Source organism: Pectinophora gossypiella, chromosome 20 (genome assembly GCF_024362695.1).
Source record: "Pectinophora gossypiella chromosome 20, ilPecGoss1.1, whole genome shotgun sequence".
Taxonomy (NCBI): Eukaryota; Metazoa; Arthropoda; class Insecta; order Lepidoptera; family Gelechiidae; genus Pectinophora; species Pectinophora gossypiella.
The window spans coordinates 9,840,134-9,863,035 of NC_065423.1; the positions used below are offsets into that span (position 1 = coordinate 9,840,134).

Below are 22,902 nucleotides of genomic sequence, written 5' to 3' on the forward strand. Positions count from 1 at the left end.
AGGAAAATCTACAATTACTTACTTAATTAGTCACAAAAAATGCCTCGTGTAGGTACAATATATGTATATCTACCTCTAGGTATAATTTTAACCGGGTGAGAGCCTTCAGTGCTGCCCATTGGTCTGGCCAAGTACTTAATGTCATTTGCTGCAAATATACAACAAGTCACGTCAAAAAAAAAAAAAAGAAAATAGGTATATGTAATTTGTAAGTGTCACCGTAAAATTGTAAATAACGTTAGATTATAATGTATCTCGCGAGATTGTGAACTGTCGAATAATTATGAATCGTATCATATTGCTTACAATTTAACGTATTATTTTTCGGTATATTATAATTTATCGAAGTGAAACCGACAAGCATTCCTTTGCTATTATAGGAAATTGCTGCAGTAAATCACCCCATAACAGTTGGGCCATAGAATAAGGAATAATACTACGTAGGCCCCAAGATTTCTCATAATTTCAAGCGATATTCTCTATTTTCTTATTGTAAACTGCTTATTTAATTATTTATAGCTCGGTTTAATGATTATTTATTTATTCGTAAAGGTCATCAGTGTTATGGGTGGAGATGCTATCAGAAAGAATTAAGGCGGACCTGCTAATTTTACTTTATTGCCCGGGGCGGTATTATGGTACCTCGGTAATCAGACACGTTTAAAAAAAACAATGGCCTATGTAGATCTCCCCTCATTGATTGGACAGGGTACGAAACGTTCTTCACCGCGCTGCTCCACTGCGGTGGATAAGAAAGGCCTGACTTGGGATCTAATCCGTAACTTTTCATGACAGCTTTTAACACTTTTCTTTATCCCCGGTACCGGACTTGCAACATAAACAGTCTATATACGTCCCACTGCTGGGCACAGGCCTCCCCTCGATCAATCGGAGGGGGTATGGAGCGTACTCCACCACGATGCTTCACTGTGAGTTGCAACAATGAGCTCGGTGTGGGGGTGTTCAGTTCACTTTGCGATGGATGAACCTCTGACTACTCCAATAGTCTTGAGTTTATAGTTATTCCCAGTAGTCCCCTCTAGCCCTGTCCCCCAGAGAGACAGTTGGGAATTGTCTTCCCAGTTGTCACCGGGGTGACAATTCGTGCCGACTGTTCCCTTTGAAAGCTGAATAGAATGGGAAAGGCAAATGGGAAAGGTAAAAAAAAATAATAAGAAATCATTTTGGAATTTCCCTCTGTTCGGTCACATTTCCCATACCGTTCGAACAGTAACGGTCTAGGAACGCGTTCTTAGAATAACAATAATGAACGGTCAATTTTATCCTTATTCACCCTTGAGGAAAACAAAATGATTAACCACTCATTTTGTCACTTTTAAACATCATTATGGCTTTTTATGTGACTTATGTAGCTTAGCCTTAGACGGCATTAAGTACTTGGCCGGACAAATGGGGAGCGTTGAGTTACCAGTTATTAACGCAGATCTTCTCTTCTTCTTTCGAGTGGGTTGTGAGGTTGATTACCAACCTCATCGACCCTGGTGTCAGGGTTGTTATTGAGCCGCCAAAGGCCCCTGACTTGACTCATGTAACAACTACTTACTTATATCAGTAAGTAGTAACCGGGACCAACGGCTTAACGTGCCTTCCGAAGGATCTCCTTACTTTTAGACAATCAGGTAATGTCGTAAGTAAATTAGGGTGATATGTCAACACCGGGATTCGAACCCGGGACCTCCGGATCGAAAGCCCAACGCCCAACCACTGGACCACAGAAGCCGTTAGTAGTAACACAGACGATATGATGTTGATAGTGATGTTTTATATACATTAAAGAAGCGATAATCAAGTATGAGCAAAATAATTAAAACAGATTCCACCTAGTTACATGTTCAGCAACAACAGTTTTTATCGTCAAAATCCTTGAGAACCTGTACCTGGCCCTGGGTTTTTATGACGCGCTGGTACTTATATGTTGAAGGATAATTTCTCTGGATCGCATTGAGGTGTAATTACTGTCGGAACTCGTCAGGTATCTGCCCTCGCAAGGACAGCGATTGATCGGGCGTTTTTCACTTGACCGTAATGTGTCGGAAATAGGTACTTAGTCGGAATACGTTTCGTACAAGGTTTTAAATTACTTAATTTTAAATTTGACCCACGCAATGGTTATTTATCTACTTACCTACTTTCATAGAATAAGATTTGTTTGTTGTAGACGGCAACTCTCCGCTCCCCACCAGCGTCTGAGCTATGTTTACCTCACCCCGGAACATAGTTTAGACATGAATCGTATAGCGTCAGACGTCACACACACACACACAGATGTGCGTGTACGATAGCGTCAATGTGTACTGTCTGTGTAAAACGAGGTTGTTTGTTTGAAGTGTCCGGGGTGTGCTACTTTTTAACTTATACTTTACGTTTTTATAATAGAGATTTGTATTCAGTATACTTTTCTACGCTTGAAGTTTTGGAGTGAGGAAGAAGAGGTTAAGTCGGCAATTTACTTAGATGGACAATCTATTCCAATATTTTTCGAGAAAATTCTCAAATCGGATATATACTGTCCAAAAGCCGTGGTAGAACGCTTGCCTCTCAATTGAGGTCGCAGGTTCACAGCACAGGCCTAAACCAATGATTGTCGAATTTGTTTTTGAATTCATGTTTAGATCATAAATAATTATCACGTGCTCAGCGGTGAAGGAAAACATTTTCGGAGGTATGTGACCTAACCTGTATTGGACTGGTTTTCCCTATGCGGGTTGGAATGTACAGGCAGTCGCTTCTGTAAAATGCCTGTCAAAATATTCATGTTAGGTAAGCGGACCCTTTGAAGAACGGGATGATGATGGTGTCCATATCTATATAGAGGGGCAGGAAGTGTAAATAAATGGGTGTTGAGGACTTCAGGCTCTCGTCCCCTTTTCTTTTGGGTGTGTGCAGGCGCTCTTCAATGAGTAGCTTTATTACGTTGTTAACAAAATTTATTTTCTTGTAACAAAGGTAGGTAAGTAAGTATATTTAAATAGATTTTTAATTTTGTTTTTTTTAATTTATTTGTTTTTTTTTTTGGTGAAGTATATTTGTATTGTATTGTAAGTCTACAATAAAACAAATGATGTGCGTATTAGATGACGTTAGATGACGAAAAAAGTATGAAACGAATATAGTGGCTGCTACAGGAACCGGAAGACCGTCGTCGCATAATAAGTCGATAGATGGCGCCACGCGATGTGGATGCGTTGGTTTGCGTTTCGTTTGTGCGTCAACAATGGGTAAAAATGGAAATTTACCCAAAATACTGGGTCGATTGTCTTGTAGTCGGCACCAATGGAAAAGCGCCGCGCGATATGTAGTGCAGTAGCACATTGGATGCCTCCCGCGATGAAGATGTCCATGACACTTGTCCGGTTCCTGGCTTCGACTGAACAATAGCCATAACCAGTAGGGCTGACATGCGCAACGTGATAAAATTTTGTCACGATCATTTTATCGATTCTGACGTGTTAGGATTGGGATGTAAAGTTCCTAGTGGCTGTGAGGGCTGGTTATATCTAAGGCTAAGGCTGAGATGAAAACGTCCAGAAGTTTGCAGAGACAAAAAGTTGTCACAGTAATGAAAATATAAAAATGTTGAGGTTGCCAACATACGATATAATTGTGTCGTTTTGTCGATTTATGATAATATGCGAACCCAAATAAGTCATGTCGTCGTTCTGTCAAAATACGAACAAAATCACGTAGCCCGCATGTTAGGAATAAACAAACTTATCGATTTCGACAAAATCTATTGAATCAATCGATTCCTTCGGAGGGCACGTTAAGCCGTTGGTCCCGGCTATTAGCCGTAAAAACACCTCCACCAACTCGCATTGGAGCAGCGTGGTGGAGTATGCTCCAAACCCCCTCCGGTTGATTGAGGGGAGGCCTCTGCCCAGCAGTAGGACGTATATAGGCTGTTTATGTTATGTATGTATTAAATTAATGTTGGGTCTAATTATAGAACAATTTAATTATGTAAGGCACCTACCCAGTTATTTATTCCTATTATTTTAAGTTAAGTAAGTACATTGACCTTTTACTTTATTAGTTTACACACCGGCAAAAAAAATATTATTTTAAAAATAGATACAATATCCTTACTTAGGTATAATATGATATTCTTTGATTTTTATTTCTATATTCTTATATCAAAAGATATCCCGTCAACCGAACCATCATTAATTATTAATATATTTATATGTACCTATTAATAATCATATTAAATATTTTATTCAATTCGATGACAGCCACCACAATATGAGCATATTATAATAGGCTCATAGCGTCAATAACCTGAGCTTATTTAATGTTCTGCCTGGCCATGTATGGACAAAAACCTCATTTACGACCGCAGACGGCAGAGATGTGTCGGTAATGTTCCTAAAGCGGGAATTTTCTCGTTGTAAAATCTCTTTAATAGCTTCTTTTCTTTTTCAAATTGTTCTTTCTTGTACTCTGGTCTTATCTGCCTAAAGGTTAGGTCATAAAGCTCTTTTTATTACATAAGGTCAACAACGCATCCTTTCTTATTTTGGCCACACGATGCGCAGAGGTGATGACAGTTTAGAGAAACTGATTGTGGTTGGGAACACTGAAGGCACAAGATCGCGTGGTCGTTCACCGACTAGATGGACTGATCAAGTGAAAGACTCGTCGTCATCCAAGTTCTGCACAGTAGTAAGGGAAGCGCTGGACAGGAACCGGTGGAGGCAGATCATACGCTCCAGGTGCAACTCTGATGCTGACCACGATCCTCAGATATGAGGGACCGACCAAGAGAGAGTTTACATAAGGTTGGCGCCTTTTTATTTTCGGGAATGTTCCCAAAATGGGAATATTCTCGGGAACGGCACCTCACTGGCAGACGGGCGTTGTGTTGACTGAAAACTTTGCAGGGAAGACAGGATCGTTGAGCACGTACATTTTACGAATAAGTTTTAAAATTGACACATAGGTTATACAGATTTTTTATGTCCCCACTACTGGTAAAGAATAATACCTACTACGTGTAGAAAGGTAACTCTCCCCGCCCCGCCCCGCACCAATTCGTTGGGGCGCCGACCGCACCCCCTCTCTCTGGGTCTTGAATGGCCGTAAACCGCTAAGAAGTTCTAATCGCTAATAAAATCAATATGTACGGTATTGACATAGGTACAGTCATGAGCAATATAATGTGCCCACTTTAGGACTCTGTCGCACTAACATATTTGACATTTAGTGAGACTTACAGTTCATTTTGTCAAAAAAAATAATGTGACATGGTACCAAAGTGTATACATATTAATGCTCGTGACTGTACCTATAGTTTAAAAAATAATAGTGACATTTCCTATCCCATTCTTTTTTTTATTCGTTAGCGTTTAGCGTAAGTACTTAGTTAATTTTAACAAAACGTACCTAAAGCTAGCTAGCTATTAAAGCTGGCTCTTAGACCATGCACTGAACGGATTTTTCTACCTACCACTAGGTCTAGTTTGAATAACTCGTTATCGATTAAGTATATCACGGAATAGAAGAAAGAGGATGGAAATTTAAGGCCCTAACACGTATTTTGTATGGAACCGCTGTCGCGGGTTCAACCCCGCTCTTTTTTACTACTACCCCTGCAAACAGATAACTACGATAGCTCTGCTTTTCAAAATTCAAACTTCTTTACCGGCGATGTATATTTTATGTGATAGGCAGCAATTTAGTCATTACTTTTCGTAAGATACTGCTTACAAAAGTACTTTTTTGATAAATAGCCGATCATACTAAGGTTTTTAGCTTTCCTGTGATACAGAGGGATCTCCTTGCATGATTTGTTTTTTTGCCTTGCAGGTTATAATGCGCAAGACGACCTTTACTATCGCAGAGGTCCGTGTGTCGTAAAGTTTGCGAACTAGTAGAGCAAAGTGAACTGTTTGCTCATACTTGTATGGAGCGCGTTTCAGGCTCACTTGGCCTTTCCAACCGCTTTCTTTTATTCCGTGAATTAAATAATACTAAAAATGTAGAAAATTACGAGTATTTCCTGTTGTGACCGCTCAATATAATATACGATAAATTGCTGTTTAATTATTGTAAATACCTTATTTATAATGACATAAAAATGCAGTTACAATCATAATGTAATGTAAGTAATGCAAAGTTGTCATGATTGGAATTCAGTATGTGGATTCCAAAGCAGAGGAACTGATACAGTGATGTCAACATATGGAGTAGTACCTATGTAGTTCTTTTTTTGACGTGTCTTTTTTATGGCAATCGTCCAGAAATAAAGAAAGAAAGAAAGAAACATTTATTACTTCCAGACACCACAGGCACAGACAGACAGGTACATTACATTTAACACAGGACAGAAACCACACGGAAATCAATAAGTACAAAGACAAAAAAAAAATTTGAAAAATTAAAAAAAAATAAAAAATTTTGGAAATCTTTATATATTTTAAAAATTTTGAATAAGTATTTGAAATGACATTTTTGCCAGCGTCACGTCGATTATTATGTGACAAAATGACGTGTCTTATTGTAGATTTGCCGCAGACGGCATTAACTACTTGGCCGGACAAATAGTAGTATGGAGTGGGTAGGTCTCGTTTTTATTACATAACGGCCTCCGTGGTCCAGTGGTTGAGCATTGTGCTCACGATCTGGAGGTTCCGGGTTCGAATCATCATGGAGGACCATGGATGTGGACTCGTACGTACTTGAGGAGCACATGAGATGATGTTTTAGATTCTGTTATCTGCTATCGTCTTCTCACATGTGATATTTCATCAAATCAAATCAAATAAGTATACTTTATTGCACAGAACTAAATTTCAACAATCAGACATAACACATGAATACAGTACAATTTGGACGGCTTTATTGCTCTAGAGCAATTTCTTCCAAGCAAACACCAAAAGGTAAAGGTATTTTTATGTTGCAATTGGTGCTGATTCCAGTACACACCATCCACCGCCAATTTTATTTTAAGTTATACCTGTCATTTTCTTAACCGCCGAAAAGGAAAAGGGCGGGTAATCGACAGATAAAAAGTTTATGGAACACACGTCAAATTTAAGCGCAAATCTAAAACAACCGTCTAAAGATTTTACATTGGCTAATACCCGACAGAATTAAGTTAAGAGCACACGTCAAACGGTTTGCATACCAGCGAGATACCTTTTTGATTCGCCCGGGTTGTTCATCTATTTACTCATTTTTCCTAAAATTAAGAGCTGTCTATCAACCATCCCTTTCCTTTTCGGCGGATAAGAAAATGACAGGTATAACTTTTAGTAAAATTAGGAGGTGTCGGGTGTGTGCAGGAATCGGGGCCATTATATGACTATAGCCATAGAATAAGGAATAACACTACGCTATAGGGAAGGTAAATTAGTAACGTAATTGTATATCTAGACCGCAGACCGTTACGAGCTGGCTGGCTAGAACAATGCAGTCCCGTTGGTGGAGCCGGCCCAACAAGTAACTGTCCACATTTACGTCACCTAAATTAAACATCTCGACTCTCTACTTTATGACCACTAATTCTGTACAAATAAGTTACTAGCACCGTATAAGGGCCGGCTCCTAATAAGAACCATGAGCGAAAACTCACACTTCCATACATACATACATAAACTCACGCCTATTTCCCACCGGGGTAAACAGAGACTATAGAATTCCATTTGCTTCGATCCTGACACACTTCTCTTGCTTCCTCCACATTCATCTATTCTAATATTGTACTTCAGTCCAAGTCCATCTATTTCCCTCATTCAGTGCTTATCGCTATCGACCCACTAGGGTCGATTAATTCCTTCAAATATTTTTCCTCTCAGACGACGCCCTGAGCCGAGGTTCGCGCCCAACTGGGCACCCTCAGGCCTGTTGTCTTAAACGTTGTACCGGGTGAGAGCCTTCAGCGCTCCCCATTTGTCCGGCCAAGTAGTTAATGCCATCTGCGGCAAATCTACAATAAGTCACGTCCAAAACAAAACAACTTGGCTAAGGCCCCTGGCCAGTAAATAAAAAACGCCCACTATCGCACGTCGTTAGTGGACACATGGGGGTTATTTTAGGAGCGAGATAGCAACACGATAAGAAAGTAGGTACTGCCATTAGTTATACGTGTGGGAGTACAAACTCTGCATGCTAGTTTTATTGTTTGGCTTATTTCCATTAGAGAAACTTGTTGTAAAATAATTAGAACATGTTCTTTTATATACCTAGTAAGTACAGTCACGAGCATTGATATGTATACACTTTGGTACCACGTCACATTAACTTTTTTAACAAATTGAACTGTAAGTCTCAATAACTGTCAAATATGTTAGTGCGACAGAGTCCTAAAGTGGGTACATGATATTGCTCATGACTGTACCTATAGACTTCTTCTATCGTGTGGGTTGTGAGGTGGATTACCAACCTTATCAACCCTAGTTACCATTATTATACTGCTTAGCTCTGGCCGTGCCTTCTAATTTTGAATTTGGATCTTATATCTAAGCATCGTTATAATTTGTTTGTGAAGTGTTGTTAATAAACTGGATATTCCTGTTGAATTTATAACGTTATTTATCGGCGTTATTACCATTCATCGCACTACTCTGCCGGCACGTCGGGACTCCATCGCCGAAGACCCCTAACATGTCTCATGTAACGATTATTCACTTACATCAGTAAGTAGTAACCGGGACCAACGGCTTAACGTGCCTTCCGAAGCACGGATCAGGTGATCAGCCTGTAATGTCCCAACCAAACTAACACGTCAAACGGGTTGTATACTATTGAGATGCCTATTTTATCCGCACGGGATATTCATTCATTTTAAAATTAACAGCTGTTGTCAATCATTCGTCCAAAGACCATCCGTCTCTTTCCTTTTCGATGGATAAGAAAATGACGGGTATAATTTAAAATAAAATTAGGAGGTGTCTGCAGGAATCGGGGCCATTGTATTGTAAGTTAATAACTCACAGGTACCAAGGTACGAACCGGTGCTCCTCGTTTGAAAAGCAAGCTGGTATAGTCATGAGCAATATCATATACCCACTTTAGAATCCTGTCGCACAAACATATTTGACATTCAATGACACTTACGGTTTAATTTGTCAAAAAAGTTAATGTGACATGGTATCAAAATGTACACATATTAGTACTCGTGACCGTACAGACCATAGTGACTTCTCCACATTACTTAGGTATATCTACATTAGGTAAGTAGATATATGATAGTTATTAGCATATACTTTTTTGGTACAATTAAAATAAAACTTAAATATAAAATGTGATAGCTAGATGACCATTCTCTTTTGCATTACATTACATTAAAATTACGCATTAAGTACATTAAAATGTGGTGGGTAGGTATAATAATATGCCATTCACTCTCTGTGCGCGGAAAGTGACATAAATATTTATAATATATCTCAAGATAATCATTCATATTACTTACATACTTAATAGGTAACTATTTAACTTTTTTTTACATTATGTTTGTTATTCATTACCTACAGTCATGAGCAATATAATGTACCCACTTTAGGACTCTGTCGCACTAACATATTTGACATTTAGTGAGACTTACAGTTCAATTTGTCAAAAAGTTACTGTGACATGGTACCAAAGTGCACATATTAATGCTCGTGACCGTATATTCATCCCATAAGTACTTCATGAGAAATAAAAAACAAAATTTTCTGCACATATGCTTATCAAAATTCGTCTTTATAACTTTTTATTAATCAAATCTTTATCAGACAGGCATTTGGTGATTGCGCAAATGTTAAATACACGGTTGTCTTACATTTAATACATTCAACTATGGAATTTGTTCCATGCACTATGAGATGAATTGAAAACTTAAAATCCTCCTCTTAAAATAGCTCTTTCCAAGCTCTTTGCATATAAACATACTTAAACAACATTTTTTTTCCGCACTTATTCAAACTCCTTTCTCCATAAAACGTTTCCTAAGTTTTTGCTCCCTTCGATTTTGGCAAATATGCAAGTCACATGACGACGCCAGATAAAGAAAAAAAAAATTATGCGAGTTATTTCCAAAGTACGTTTCCGCCATAATATCATCCTACTTATATTGTAAACAGAAGTCGACTAAAGGCTGATTTCGCATAACGTTATGGAGTTCTTGACATGCTGCACACAATCAAGAAAGCGAGATAAGCAGATTCGCGGGATTTTGTACTTATAAAACTTCAAGCAAATTTCCGCGCCCAAACTTATTCTTTAAGTATTTATTTATTTTAATTTTATTTTATACAAAACAACATACAGTATCATTACCAATATTCTAATACATAAACATAATATAAAAGTAACACAATTTTTTTTTTTATTATTTTTTTTTTATTTATTTCGCGAATGTGGTTATCCCGCTTTTTCGGTTGTATGTGTGAAATAGTTGCGTTGCCGCAGCACGGCTGTCGCACGACGGTAGCACACATTGTAAGTACGATTTTCTCAAAACGCGCGACAATCATGCGACATTGCTACAACAATGCGACTAAAGTACTGAAAAGTATCGGCGTCCGAAGGACGTAATATATGATCCCGACGACCCGATTACTCTAGCCATAGAGGCAGCCAATCAGCTCGCGACACCAAACGCTTCAGGACCCCGATACCGACCCCGCCGGCGTGGTCGACGATTTCCCTCATTCAGCGCTTATCGCTATCGACCCACTAGGGTCGATTAATTCTTTCAAATATTTTTCCTTTCAGACGACGCCCTGAGCCGAGGTTCGCGCCCAACTGGGCACCCTCAGGCCTGTTGTCTTAAACGTTGTACCGGGTGAGAGCCTTCAGCGCTCCCCATTTGTCCGACCAAGTAGTTAATGCCATCTGCGGCAAATCTACAACAAGTCACGTCAAAAAAAAAGCTTATCCCGCTGCTTTCTCGGTTGTATGTGTCAAATCAGTTGCGTTGCCGCAGAGCGGCTGTCGCACGACGGTAGCACACGTTGTAAGTACTTACGGATTTCTCAAAACGCGCGACAGTCATGCGACATTGCTACAGCAACGCGATTTAAGTAGATACTTACCTACTTTATCACGAAAAAATTCATCATAACTATGTTATAGGTATGTTTAGACGTCGATTCCAAAACTGACTGCAAGTCTTTTGTCACAGTAAGCATTACGGGTAAGTACGTGTGAGTTTTTGGATAAGATCATTCAAAATACGTTTACGTTACGTGACATTGGCTTTGTCATTCAGTGTTACGTGTGGGTTATTATTTAATACAACTTTGTAAAACATTGTGTAGGTACTTACATACAATATTAACTAAGATAAGTGGTAAGTACTTGAATTTTTTTTAGCTAGTTTCCGGTCAAATTAGTGGTTACAATGAACAATGAACCTAATGAGAAACTCAACATCAGATGCAACGCTCGTGAAGTAGGAATTATGCGCTTAATCGGCGAATCTAATCTCTTTTTGGATTCGCATAAAACCCCGCCAAATAAGTTTGATTAGGGAAGAGTGATTAGCAAGTCACCAGGCGAATTAAGATGGGACACACATTCCCTTTCCTTGGAACGTGGATTGCAAGTAGACTGCTGTACATTTGTTTTCGAACGTACTGTGAATACAAGTTTAGCTTGCAGATGTAAGTATACAGTAGCTGGCATGCAAGCTACTGCTTAGTCTTACTCTACATAAACTGTCTGCTGGTATGGGTATACCAGCAGAGAGTTAATAGGGATTTAAAGTTAGACATGGGGACGAATTCCATCTGACAACATGGAATTCATGGACTATTACAGGTGATATAAATGGGCAAGGTTTTAATCACCACCTGTCACCGCACTGTCCATCATAATTAGGTAGGTATTAAAATTGTCTGCAAAGCTGTCGTATGTGTGTGGAAAACGAATATAATTATTTATTACTTCATATAAGTACCTAAATATATAATTATGTTTAACACATGTTGAACGTAGATTTTGCCTAACACAACGGTCGAGTTCCATTTTTATAACTTTTATACTATTAGCTATTATTATTATATAGGTATTTTATTTAAGAACTCGATTTAAAATTAATTAATTCACCGCAGTCTGTCATATTTCTTTTTTCATTTTCTTTTCCCCACCATCCGCGATTTCCGCGCAATGCGCATTCATTCAAACAGCCAAGCCAGTCGGTTTCCGTTTGGCGCGAAAAGCGATCCTGCCATCTTGGAATTTATTTTTTAATTTGTCTATTTTTAAATCATCGTGTTTATAAGCAGTGGTTGCGTGGTGCGTGAGGCTATAGTGTGTGGGCAGTTTGCTGGGGAACACTGGAGCCATGTACCGGTTAGTTAACAGTTTTTACCACTTACTAGTTCAAGTTCAGGGCGTTTTGGCGGTTATGTGCAAGGTGGCAAGGTTGATAAAGTACATAAGTATATTTATACGTTAAGTGTAATAAAAAGTTTATTGAACTGTATGGGTAACATCAATCATCAAAGCGCTCTAAGTATGAGTATTTTATTCCAGTGTAATTTTATATAAGTAAGTAGAATTAGTTATGTTTTTTACGTTTAAATATGTTTTTAAAATTGTAACAATTCAATAAGTTGGTAACATGCCACTAAAGTGTATATATCTTTTGTGACACGTTGTGGTACTGCCCACCCTAATAAGCGCGATCACTCGCTTAATTATAAACAACCTTTATAAGGTCCTTTGTAAGGACATAAACGTTCGGGATGAGTCGATTACTCTAGCCATAAAGGCACCAACCTCGCCATAACAAACACTTCAGGACCCCGATACTGACTTGCTTGACTGGGTAGCTGAGGTTGCCGACGTTTACCCTCCCCCTTCATCGCTATCAGCCCATTAGGGACCGTCAGTCTCAAATATAATCCACTCAGACGACGTCCTGAACCTAGGGAACCTTAGGGTTTTTGTTTAAATTTTGAACCGGGTGAAAGAAAGCCGTTCCCCATTTATCCGGGCCATCTGAGGCAAATCTACAATAAGTAAGTCACGTCAAAAAAAAAAAAACAATCTTCAGGACACAGGCTTTTCTACAACCAACTGAAGGGAGTATCATACTCCACCATGCTGCCCACAATCTATAGCGGGTTCATGGAGGTATTCTGTCTACTTATCTACAGCAAAAAAAAGAAAAACTTCGATCCGACCGATATTTTCCGATCTTAAACCATGTAGAATGTTAAGATTGTTAGATAGGATGCGAATAAGCGTATCTCCCTTGTCATCGTGGCCGCAAAAACCGTAAAAAATGCGTTTGTGTTAACTTAATTACTTTGTGCAATTATTCGCATGTAAGCTGGTAAGCAAAGGTAATGATTATTTCATCCTTCTTATGGTATTGGACATGCGACATACATAGACATTGCATTGTTTAGATCACAATGAACAGTTTTTTGGTGAGATTGCGTTTGTCTAAATCACAGGTCATGTCTACACGCATAATAGGCTAGTTTTCAACTAGTCAAATCAATTACTTTTCCTAAACGTCAAAACACGAAATTACTATGGCATTTGTATAAAGAGTAACCTGTGACGTGATAGAAAAGGGTGACAAAATGTCGCAATTATTATTAGAAAAAAGAAAACTTTTTGTCACCTTTAGATCTGTCTTTATTTAGTACTTAGGTACTTAAAACTTACTTAAATAATCAGAATTTCATAATTTATCTTTGACCTAGGAAACTACCCTTTATTAAATAAGTAGCAATTTTATTCATATTACTTACTTACTTATTTATTTTTTTACTTCTTTGGACAACGACTTGTTTCGATAAGAAACGACCAAAATGATATGTTGCTGCATGCATTCTACTACTTCTCTAGAATAGTACCTACCTATTTTGAGAAGTTATGATGGTAAAGTAAACCACATCGTTTTCTATTAAAATGACATCATTACTGAAGGGTAAATAAACGGAAAATGTTTTGTAATCTGAAGAAATCTATTGAAATTATTCAAGCCCGCATAATACAAGGACATTATGCGCTATCTCTACAAAAATAATATTAGTAGGTAAGTAGGTACTGAAATTGCAAATCACTAATTAATTAATTACTTACAGTAATTTACAGTAACTAGTTAAGTACCTACTTACAGTAAGTAAGTACCTACTTAATATAGATTTCAAAACTAAGTATTTATTTGGCGGAAAGCTATTTTTTGTTGAGTTGAAACTTTTCAACAGTTTTCAACGATTACCTACGATCTAAAGACAAACACAAGAAAAGAGAAAGCGAAATCGGTTGAGACAAGGTTGAAGAAAATTCGCATCGGAATGTGATTTTTCAAAAAGGCGCTTACTTTCCAGAGTACGTTCGTCAAAAACAATATAGATGGCGCTGTACTGTTCCTTCGTTTAACCTTCTAATTTCATGAATAACAGACATAATGCATCTTTTATCTTTGTTTTTGGGTATAAATGATGACCCTTTTTATTACACCAGGCACAATTACATCTTCCACCCATTAATTATTCTAATCAAAATAAAGAGAAGCAATATAGGTGACATCATAATTCTACATAATATGATCGAAATATCAAGCAACAATTATTTATATTAAGTACTTATATATTATGCTTCTGCCAGAATACTTATGTGCCGGTGGAGTAATGGGAAAAAAAAGTAGGTAGGTAATTATCACGTTAAAGCTGTCCCTCCCATATTGTATACATTGATGCAAGTAGAGAGTAGTATAGATACAATTAACAAAACTATCACCCGTGTTATTTTTAAGTAAGATTTTTTACATTATTCTTGTAAGTAGGCACAAGGTTGCCACTCTGTGGTTTACGACTGACAATTACAAGCAACTGGCATTGTCTTGTCGGCTGATGAACAGATATAAATAGGTATTTTTTAATAACTCCAAATTGCACATTGTGTAAATTATGTTTACGTGTTTTCAGTCACACGGAAGAAGGATTTTCTCTTTAAAAACCTCGTATTTATATACCTAATAAGTACTAACTACAAACATAGATACGATTACAAAAATATTGTCGCTTCTGCGATTATGCGAGTCTGTGGTAGAGACCAAATTGCACATTATAACTCCAAATTGCACATTGTGTAAATTATGTTTACGTGTTTTCAGTCACACGGAAGAAATATCTCGTATTTTTATATAGGTACCTAATAGGTACTAACTACTAACATTGCTACTAATATTGTCGCTTCTGCGATTATGCGAGTCTATGGTAGAGACCTGTACACCGCGGAGGTCCGTGTTGCTCTACGGTAACACAGCCCGGACACATCATACAAACAACCCTGTTTTACTCTATCTAAGTGATCGGATATTCCAACAGATATATGGAAGCAGCTTCATAAATTGTTTTATGAAGCTGCTTTCATACATAACTAGCTTTTGCCCGCGACTTCGTCTTCGTGGACGGATTTTCCTGCTAATTCCCGTTCCCGTGGGAATTTCGGGAATTCCTTTCTTAGTGCACCTCTACGGTACCTAAGCTACGTCCCTTCCAAATTTCAAGTGCCTACGTTAAGCCGTTTAGGCTGTGCGTTGATATGTCAGTCAGTCAGTTTCTCCTTTTATATATTTAGATTTTGGTAAATAAGTCGCGGAATCGAATAGAACGCTACGATGATTTAAAATGTAGGTTTTCTTAAAACAAATTAGATCTTGTCAACATTCAATTAAGTACTCGTAATTATCCGCCCGTACAACCGATTCTAAGTACCCACTACTATTTAGGTATTATATTGGTACGTACCTATTACTGTCCATAAAGTATATAATACAAAATCTTGGTTACTAAATATCGTAACGCTACGTCTTGTTAGGTAAATATCGGCATATTTAAAAAACCTTCACAAAATTAAGACTGTGAAAACAAACAAAACTAGCCTTAGGTAAATGATTTAAGACAAGCGACGTAAAAAACCTAGTTTAAACCAAGTTTAAACAATGTGATGGTGTAATTTACATGTGCTCAAATAGTCACGGGTCAGGGTTCGTCAATATTGACAGTAGATGAGTGTGGTCACTGCATTATATAAGTGAGCATAACTATGGCCTCTAACATTACTATGTGAGAAATATTTACTACGTTTGATATTACAATCTCACGACTTTCATATAAGACCATTCAAAATTATATTCTGAGTTAATATCAAGTGTAATTTTCCATCGCAAAAGTACAGAATTGAAAAAATAACTAAAAAAAACATTAATTATGCGACGGAAAAATCCACTTGATATTAACCCTGAATCATGGTCTGAATCATCCCCCTGAGAATTCGTTACGATGTCACTAACACCCTGTAGGTATATAAATTACTAGATACAGAAGATAGTCTGCCTCATTACACATGCAAATAGGACAGGACTCGGACTACTAGAGGAATATTTTAATAGGTCAAAGACTTACGCGTTTAATATTAATTAGCTAAGATACATATTTAAACACAAAGCGAAAATAACTCTTAAAACTAGTTTATAGGCAGCTGAGTTTTAATTCGTCGCATTAAACACCAAACACGCAAAAATTATACTGTACGAGTCTGTAGATAACATCACGCCCCTATCCCCAAAGGGGTAGGCAGAGGTTTATAGTATATTGCTGTAAGTTCGATTTACTGGTAAATCCTAGTATTTCAGGCTTTTGTTTATTTATGGTCACCAACAGATTTAACAAATTACTTATATGTAAACAAGAGTGATTGTTACCCTAATTATAGGTGTTTTAAATTAACTACAGCAAAGATAGCTTAAATGAGAAAAAAGAAAAAAAGAAGGCTAAAAGCGCACCACGCTTGCACAGTTTAGGCCATTTACACTTAAAAACAGACACATGTGTTGTTATTCATAAATAATTGAGTACAAGTTACTTCTGTATGCATTGGGCTTACTTACTCGAAATTTCCAATTCAGTTTTATTTAAAACTGTTATTACATCCTTGTTAATCTGTTTAGTGGTGAATTGTATCCCAAGTTGCTTCTACCAATGGTCTCAGAAAAAAGCCTGTAACTTAGTAACTTTTACAGTAGCTTAAACACCTATTCCTCGCCATATATGATCAGAATGCCAGTCGTGCGGCCGCTACTGTCGCTCTCGCATCGGACTTTACAGCCATTTTAAAAGCTGCCACAGAAACGCTGTTTGAATCCTCTGATGAAGATGTAAAGGCCTGAGATGATGATCAGAATTCAAACTCCTAAATCGCATTGAGCGGTGTAGACCCCGACGCAGGATTCTAACCTGTCACACTACGATGTAAGCCACGCGTTCTTCGAACAAGGCTATCACGGATTTCATCACATCATCACTAATTTAAGAGCCACGTTCTTGTCGGTGTAGCATTCTCCATTACTCCATGCTACTTTTTTAGGGAAAAATAGGGCAGTGGTTTCCCCTCTTGCCTTCCGCCCCGCAGTACTCTGTCTGACGCGAGTGGGATAGCGCCCAGAGTAGTCTATTTCAAAGGCGTATTGTCCGCCGTTTCTGAATAGTACTGACAGGTACTGCTGCCCTCTGTCAGTTTCCAGGTTACAGTGCCTGTGACTCGCCTCTTTCTACAGATCACGGAATCACGGATTCGGTTTTCCTCACGGATTTATGACGGATAAAAAACAGAGCATTAAAATATTTCTTTTTTTTTCAGATCATTATTCCCCGTGTTGCTGTGCACGGTAGCAGTCACCTCCGCGCCACAGGAGGGCAAGAATAACGACATCACTTACCTGAAGATCCAACCCGTCACTACAGAACCAAAGTCACCCAACAGAGAGTCTAGAATCGAGAACCTTCCACTAACCATAACCGGAAATGGCAATGTTAACGTTAAAACTGTACCTGAAGACGAAACGACAGCAAGAACAGACTTTACTGTAAGCAGGATACACAATGACCCAGATGAAGTAAAAAAAGAAAATGAATATGATGAAAAATCTATTGAAGATGAAGAAATACCAGCGAGAGAAGTTACAGAAGAAAGAAAACCTGTTGAGAATCAACGTCGGGCAAGAAGTGAGGATACTACAACGAGTTATGAAGTGGACACGGTAGAACCAACAGGAGTGACAGAGAGCGAACTAGTCCAGCCGACAGAAGCATATGAAACCAGAACTAAAGCTCCATCTCCAAGGTTTATATCTAAACTAAGTTATTTCCAGAAGAACAATGACGTAAGAAGTTCTATCACGACGAATCTGCTAGAGAGAGCGGGGAAGAGGAAATTCAGGTCAAAGTGCAGATGTGAGAAGATTTGGAACTGTCCTAAACTGCAGATAACAGTGCCGCGGTGTCCTGACGAATATTTTTTGTGTTGCGGCTAAACAAAAACTGTGTTGTGGAAACTTAAAAAATTGTCAATGAAAAGGCCAGTTTTTGTTAAATTATCACTGTATAATTGTTATCATCATCTCAGACTTACCAAACTTCCATTCATACCTATATAAGGTCTAAAAACAAGGTTAACTTATGTACTTAATGAGATATTTTCATTATGATTTTCTAACGAAAAATACAAATTATATTCATATATTTCTAGAAGTACTTACCGTCATCATAATTATCATCCCACCGAACGACAGGACACTGCCCAACTTAGGGAGACTTCAAAATGGCCAATGGCCAACTTAGGCAGACTTCAAACTGCCCAATTTAGGAAAAAGAACATCTTTGGAAGAATCCTCACTAGAAAATAAATATCCAAACTATTTATAAATATAAATTGTTTTGTGATTCCAAAATTAATTTAGTAATCTAAGTCACAAATTAAGTTTAAGTATTATTTATAAGTACTTAAGTGAAATAATAAACTATTAAAACAAAATGTTTGGTCTTATTATGTTCATGAAACATTATCCCCCTAGCATTATCCCGTTTTTCACAGGGTCCGCTTACCTAACCTGAAGATTTGACAGGTCCGGTTTTTTACAGAAGCGACTGCCTGGCTGACCTTCCAACCCGCGAAGGAAAACCAACCCAATATAGGTTAGGTCACATACCCCCGAAAAAGCATTTCTCGGGAATGTGGGTTTCCTCACGATATTTTTCCTTCACCGCATAATAATTTATGATCCAAAAATGAATTCGAAAACATCATTGGTTTAGGCCCAGCTGGATTCGAACCTGCCACCTCAAAGTGAGAGGCAAACGTTCTATCAACTGGGCTACCCCGGTTATTTTTATGCATTAACAATTTTACTATAAGTTTTCTAAGTCACGCTTCGATTTTTTATTGTTCCTTTACAAACACTTGTAAATGGTCAAAGTAATAAGAAAAACTATGAGTACAATAATGAAAAGATATAATTAATTTGGTAATTGGCACATAAGAACATAACATGGCTTTGATTACAAAAATATAACATGGATATACACAGGCAGTCATTTTCATACATTATAAAGATAAAATAATTTCTTACTAGAACTTTGTGTTCGATTGAGAACGATTTTATACCACTCGCAAAGTCTTATAGACGACGAATTAATAAAATTATGGAGTTATAAAAAGCTTAAAGCGTGAATATAGGTATCCACTTTTGGGATCGTCTTAGTTTGGCACAGTTGATAGAATTTCTATATTTTTTATTCTCACTTAAAGATAAAAATGGTATTAGACCGCATTGAACAACAACTTTTTGGGATGTTATTAGAATAGAAACTAGTGACGTAACATCAGGCAGTTTCTAAAGACTTATGCTAACTGCACAGTGCTTGGAAAACCCCGAATTGTATTCAAGTTTTGGCTTTCATTTTAAAGTAAATTAATTTGCAAGAGAAAGCAACCGAAGTTTGAAATATTTATTAACATACTCGTACATACATAAATACGTAAGCTCACAACTATATCCCAATTGAACTATGTACCCACACCTCACCGAGCTTTCTGTTCGACCAACGTGATAGGTGGTGAGCCGTATCGCCGTCTATAATGGTCGAGCCAAATGTGTTAGTGAAACCTGCACTTAAGGCAAATTAATAACTCATTGGTGCAATTGTTTTAAGTTTACGCGGTTATTATCATAATTAAAACACATAATAACGGGTTCTTACCGCGTTTAAATGGGGATATGAGACTCCCGATATTTCGACACTGTTGCAAGTGCCATGATCACGGGATGACTGATGAGATTGGAGTTGAGTAGGTAGATCCATAATTTTCTACGGGCAGACATATCTGTCTACCCTCTTTCTTTGCCGCTTGTTTATTATAGAGTTCAGATGGTTCCGAACATTCCGATATCAAAAACATAAACAAGCGGCAAAGAAAGAGGGTAGACAGATATGTCTGCCCGTAGAAAATTATGGATCTACCTACTCCACTCCAATCTCATCAGTCATCCCGTGATCATGGCACTTGCAACAGTGTCGAAATATCGGGAGTCTCATATCCCCATTTAAACGCGGTAAGAACCCGTTATTATGTATTTTAATCATTGGTGCTAGTCCGTTACCGGGGTTCGAGAAGCAAAAAGTTTTTAAGCTAGGAAAGAAATAGAATAGGTAATTTTGGCGGAACACTGAGCGAATCCTTCGCTCTCTACTAGTTTTTTTAAATCCAATTCATCTCAACGAACACAAAGCATTAACTAAATACAATAATTAACATTAATAACATTTGATGTCATATTTTCGTATAACTATAATTAAAATATCACACTTAAACATAATTATATTTGAATCGATTAAACATAACAGCTACGTGTCTATAAATTATAAAATTTCTAAACAAAACAATGGTTCGATCAAATGCTTAGGTACAGTCATGAGCAATATCGTGTACCCACTTTAGAACCCTGTCGCATTATCATATTTGACATTTAATGAGACTTACGGTTTCATTTGTCAAAAAAGTTAATATGACATGGTTTCAAAGTGTATATTAGTGCTCGTGACCGTATATATAACTATAGTCTGTACAACAAGTTATCATCACCCCGTTTTATCACAAGGTCAGCTTATTTTTATTGGTTTGATTATGTCCCGCGATCGACACGAGCTCATTCCACCATCCCCCTTTTATCTTCGGACTTCCAGACGTACGGCCGGGTTCCATCTCTATTTGGTGGATATCCCAACTATTCGCACAAAGCGCTTCGCATCGTCCTTCATTATGCGCACTTAATCGTCTTCTGTATTTCCAAATGCATATAACCCGGGTGCTTTCAAGGCCAGAGTGAACATGCACCTTCTTCTTAGGCCTCGTCAATGTGCCAATAGCAAACCAATCAAAGGTAAAAACAAAATGTCAAAAAAATAATTCGTTTTGTTTGCAGCAATCACTAAACGTATCGATGCATTATATGAACCTAGCTGGATAGTATACCGATGAACCAAGCTGCATAGGTAATGAGGGTGGTTCTTCGAACACCGGAACACAATATCGTAACCGTAAACGCATAAATATTTCTTCAAAACTCCAATCTTACGCTTACTCATTGAACAGACTATATATAAAATAAAAGCATTGTCCAAATTAACGAAATACCTTTTACAAATATTGTTTCCGTTAACAATAAGCAATATTTTCAAATAACACATAAGGGTGCGTCCACAGCTAATGTGGACTCATCCTTATATCACAACAAGTTAACAGAGAGCATTATGAGAGATCTATGAATGATATAGTGATGAATTGGCTCCTCGTGAAACATTTGTTCATGTCAATTTAGGGAAATTAATAAATAGTCATTTACTTACCACGATTGACGTATAATTAAAACGCATATTTGTGCTGATTCCTGCAGACACCTCCTAATTTTATTTTAGGTTATACCCGTCATTTTATTATCCGCCAAATTAAAGTGACGTACGATTGACAACTACGATTGACAATTTTAAAATGAACGAGTGAATGAATGAATAATGCGGAAGCATAAAATAGGCATCTAGCTGATATGCAACCCGTTAAACGTGTGCTGTTAACTTAATTCTTCATAATTAAATTTCGGGAGGCTTTATTTTTTAATTTCTGCCTAAAATTGGCGTGTGTTCTATAAATTTTATGCCTGTCGAGTGCCCGTCTCACTCATTTTCGGCGGATAATAAAATGAGAGGTGTAATTTAGAATAAACTTAGATGGTGTATACTGGAACCATAACCAATATTTGTGAAATCCTCAATGTATAGTTTCTGAGATGTAGATGACAGTCAGACAGGCCTAAATCAAATCAAATAGGTACCAATAATACCCAGGATACTTTTTTAGGTTTTTTCTTTCGTGATTCGTTTGTCTCAGATGCAGCTGGTATTATGTTTTGTGATGACATATACGGCTGATTGTAAATATCTAAGTACTATTTGGCTACAGCCGCATAAAAATGTATTAAACAGTTTACCCCGCCAGCAGGGTCCATATCAAAAGATGCAGCCAACTTTCAGCTTATTAAAGGCCCAAGTTTTGAAACAATAGTTAAACAATGGTATTTGGATTTGAACGTTTCCTTTTCACATCTCCGTTCGCTTACTTATACTGAAGATTTGACAGGTCCGGTTTTTTACAGAAGCGACTGCCTGTCTGACCTTCCAACCCGCGAAGGGAAAACCAGCCCAATACAGGTTAGGTCACATACCTCCGAAAATGCATTTCTCGGGAATATGGGTTTCTTCACCGTGTGTTCCTTCACCGAGATAATCATTTATGATCCACACATGAATTCGAAAATAATTTCAACAATCATTGGTTTAGGCCTGTGCTGGATTCGAACCTGCAAGTGGGAGGCAAGCGTTTTACCAACTGGGCTACCACTACCACGGCTACCACGGGTGCTGAGAGATACATCGTTACCATTAAAAGATACCCAACAGATAAATAGTAAATAATGACATGATCAAATAAGTTCCTACCATAATACAATATTTTTACAAAAAGCTACATTGTACACCTACCTTTACTTGGCTCCATCTAAGGGTGGTATTAATAAACTAATCTCAGCTTTGAGAC

General features: G+C 37.7%; 1 protein-coding gene across 1 annotated transcript; it reads left to right on the forward strand.

Annotated features, from left to right (window-relative positions):
- Nucleotides 1-12,124: 12,124 nt before the first annotated feature.
- LOC126376308 (uncharacterized) lies at nucleotides 12,125-18,743 on the forward strand. The gene is made up of 2 exons (XM_050023637.1): nucleotides 12,125-12,300; nucleotides 17,614-18,743. The coding sequence occupies exons 1-2, from the start codon at nucleotides 12,293-12,295 to the stop codon at nucleotides 18,284-18,286; spliced, it is 681 nt and encodes a 226-aa protein (XP_049879594.1). The 5' UTR covers nucleotides 12,125-12,292; the 3' UTR covers nucleotides 18,287-18,743.
- The last annotated feature ends 4,159 nt before the right edge of the window (nucleotides 18,744-22,902 follow it).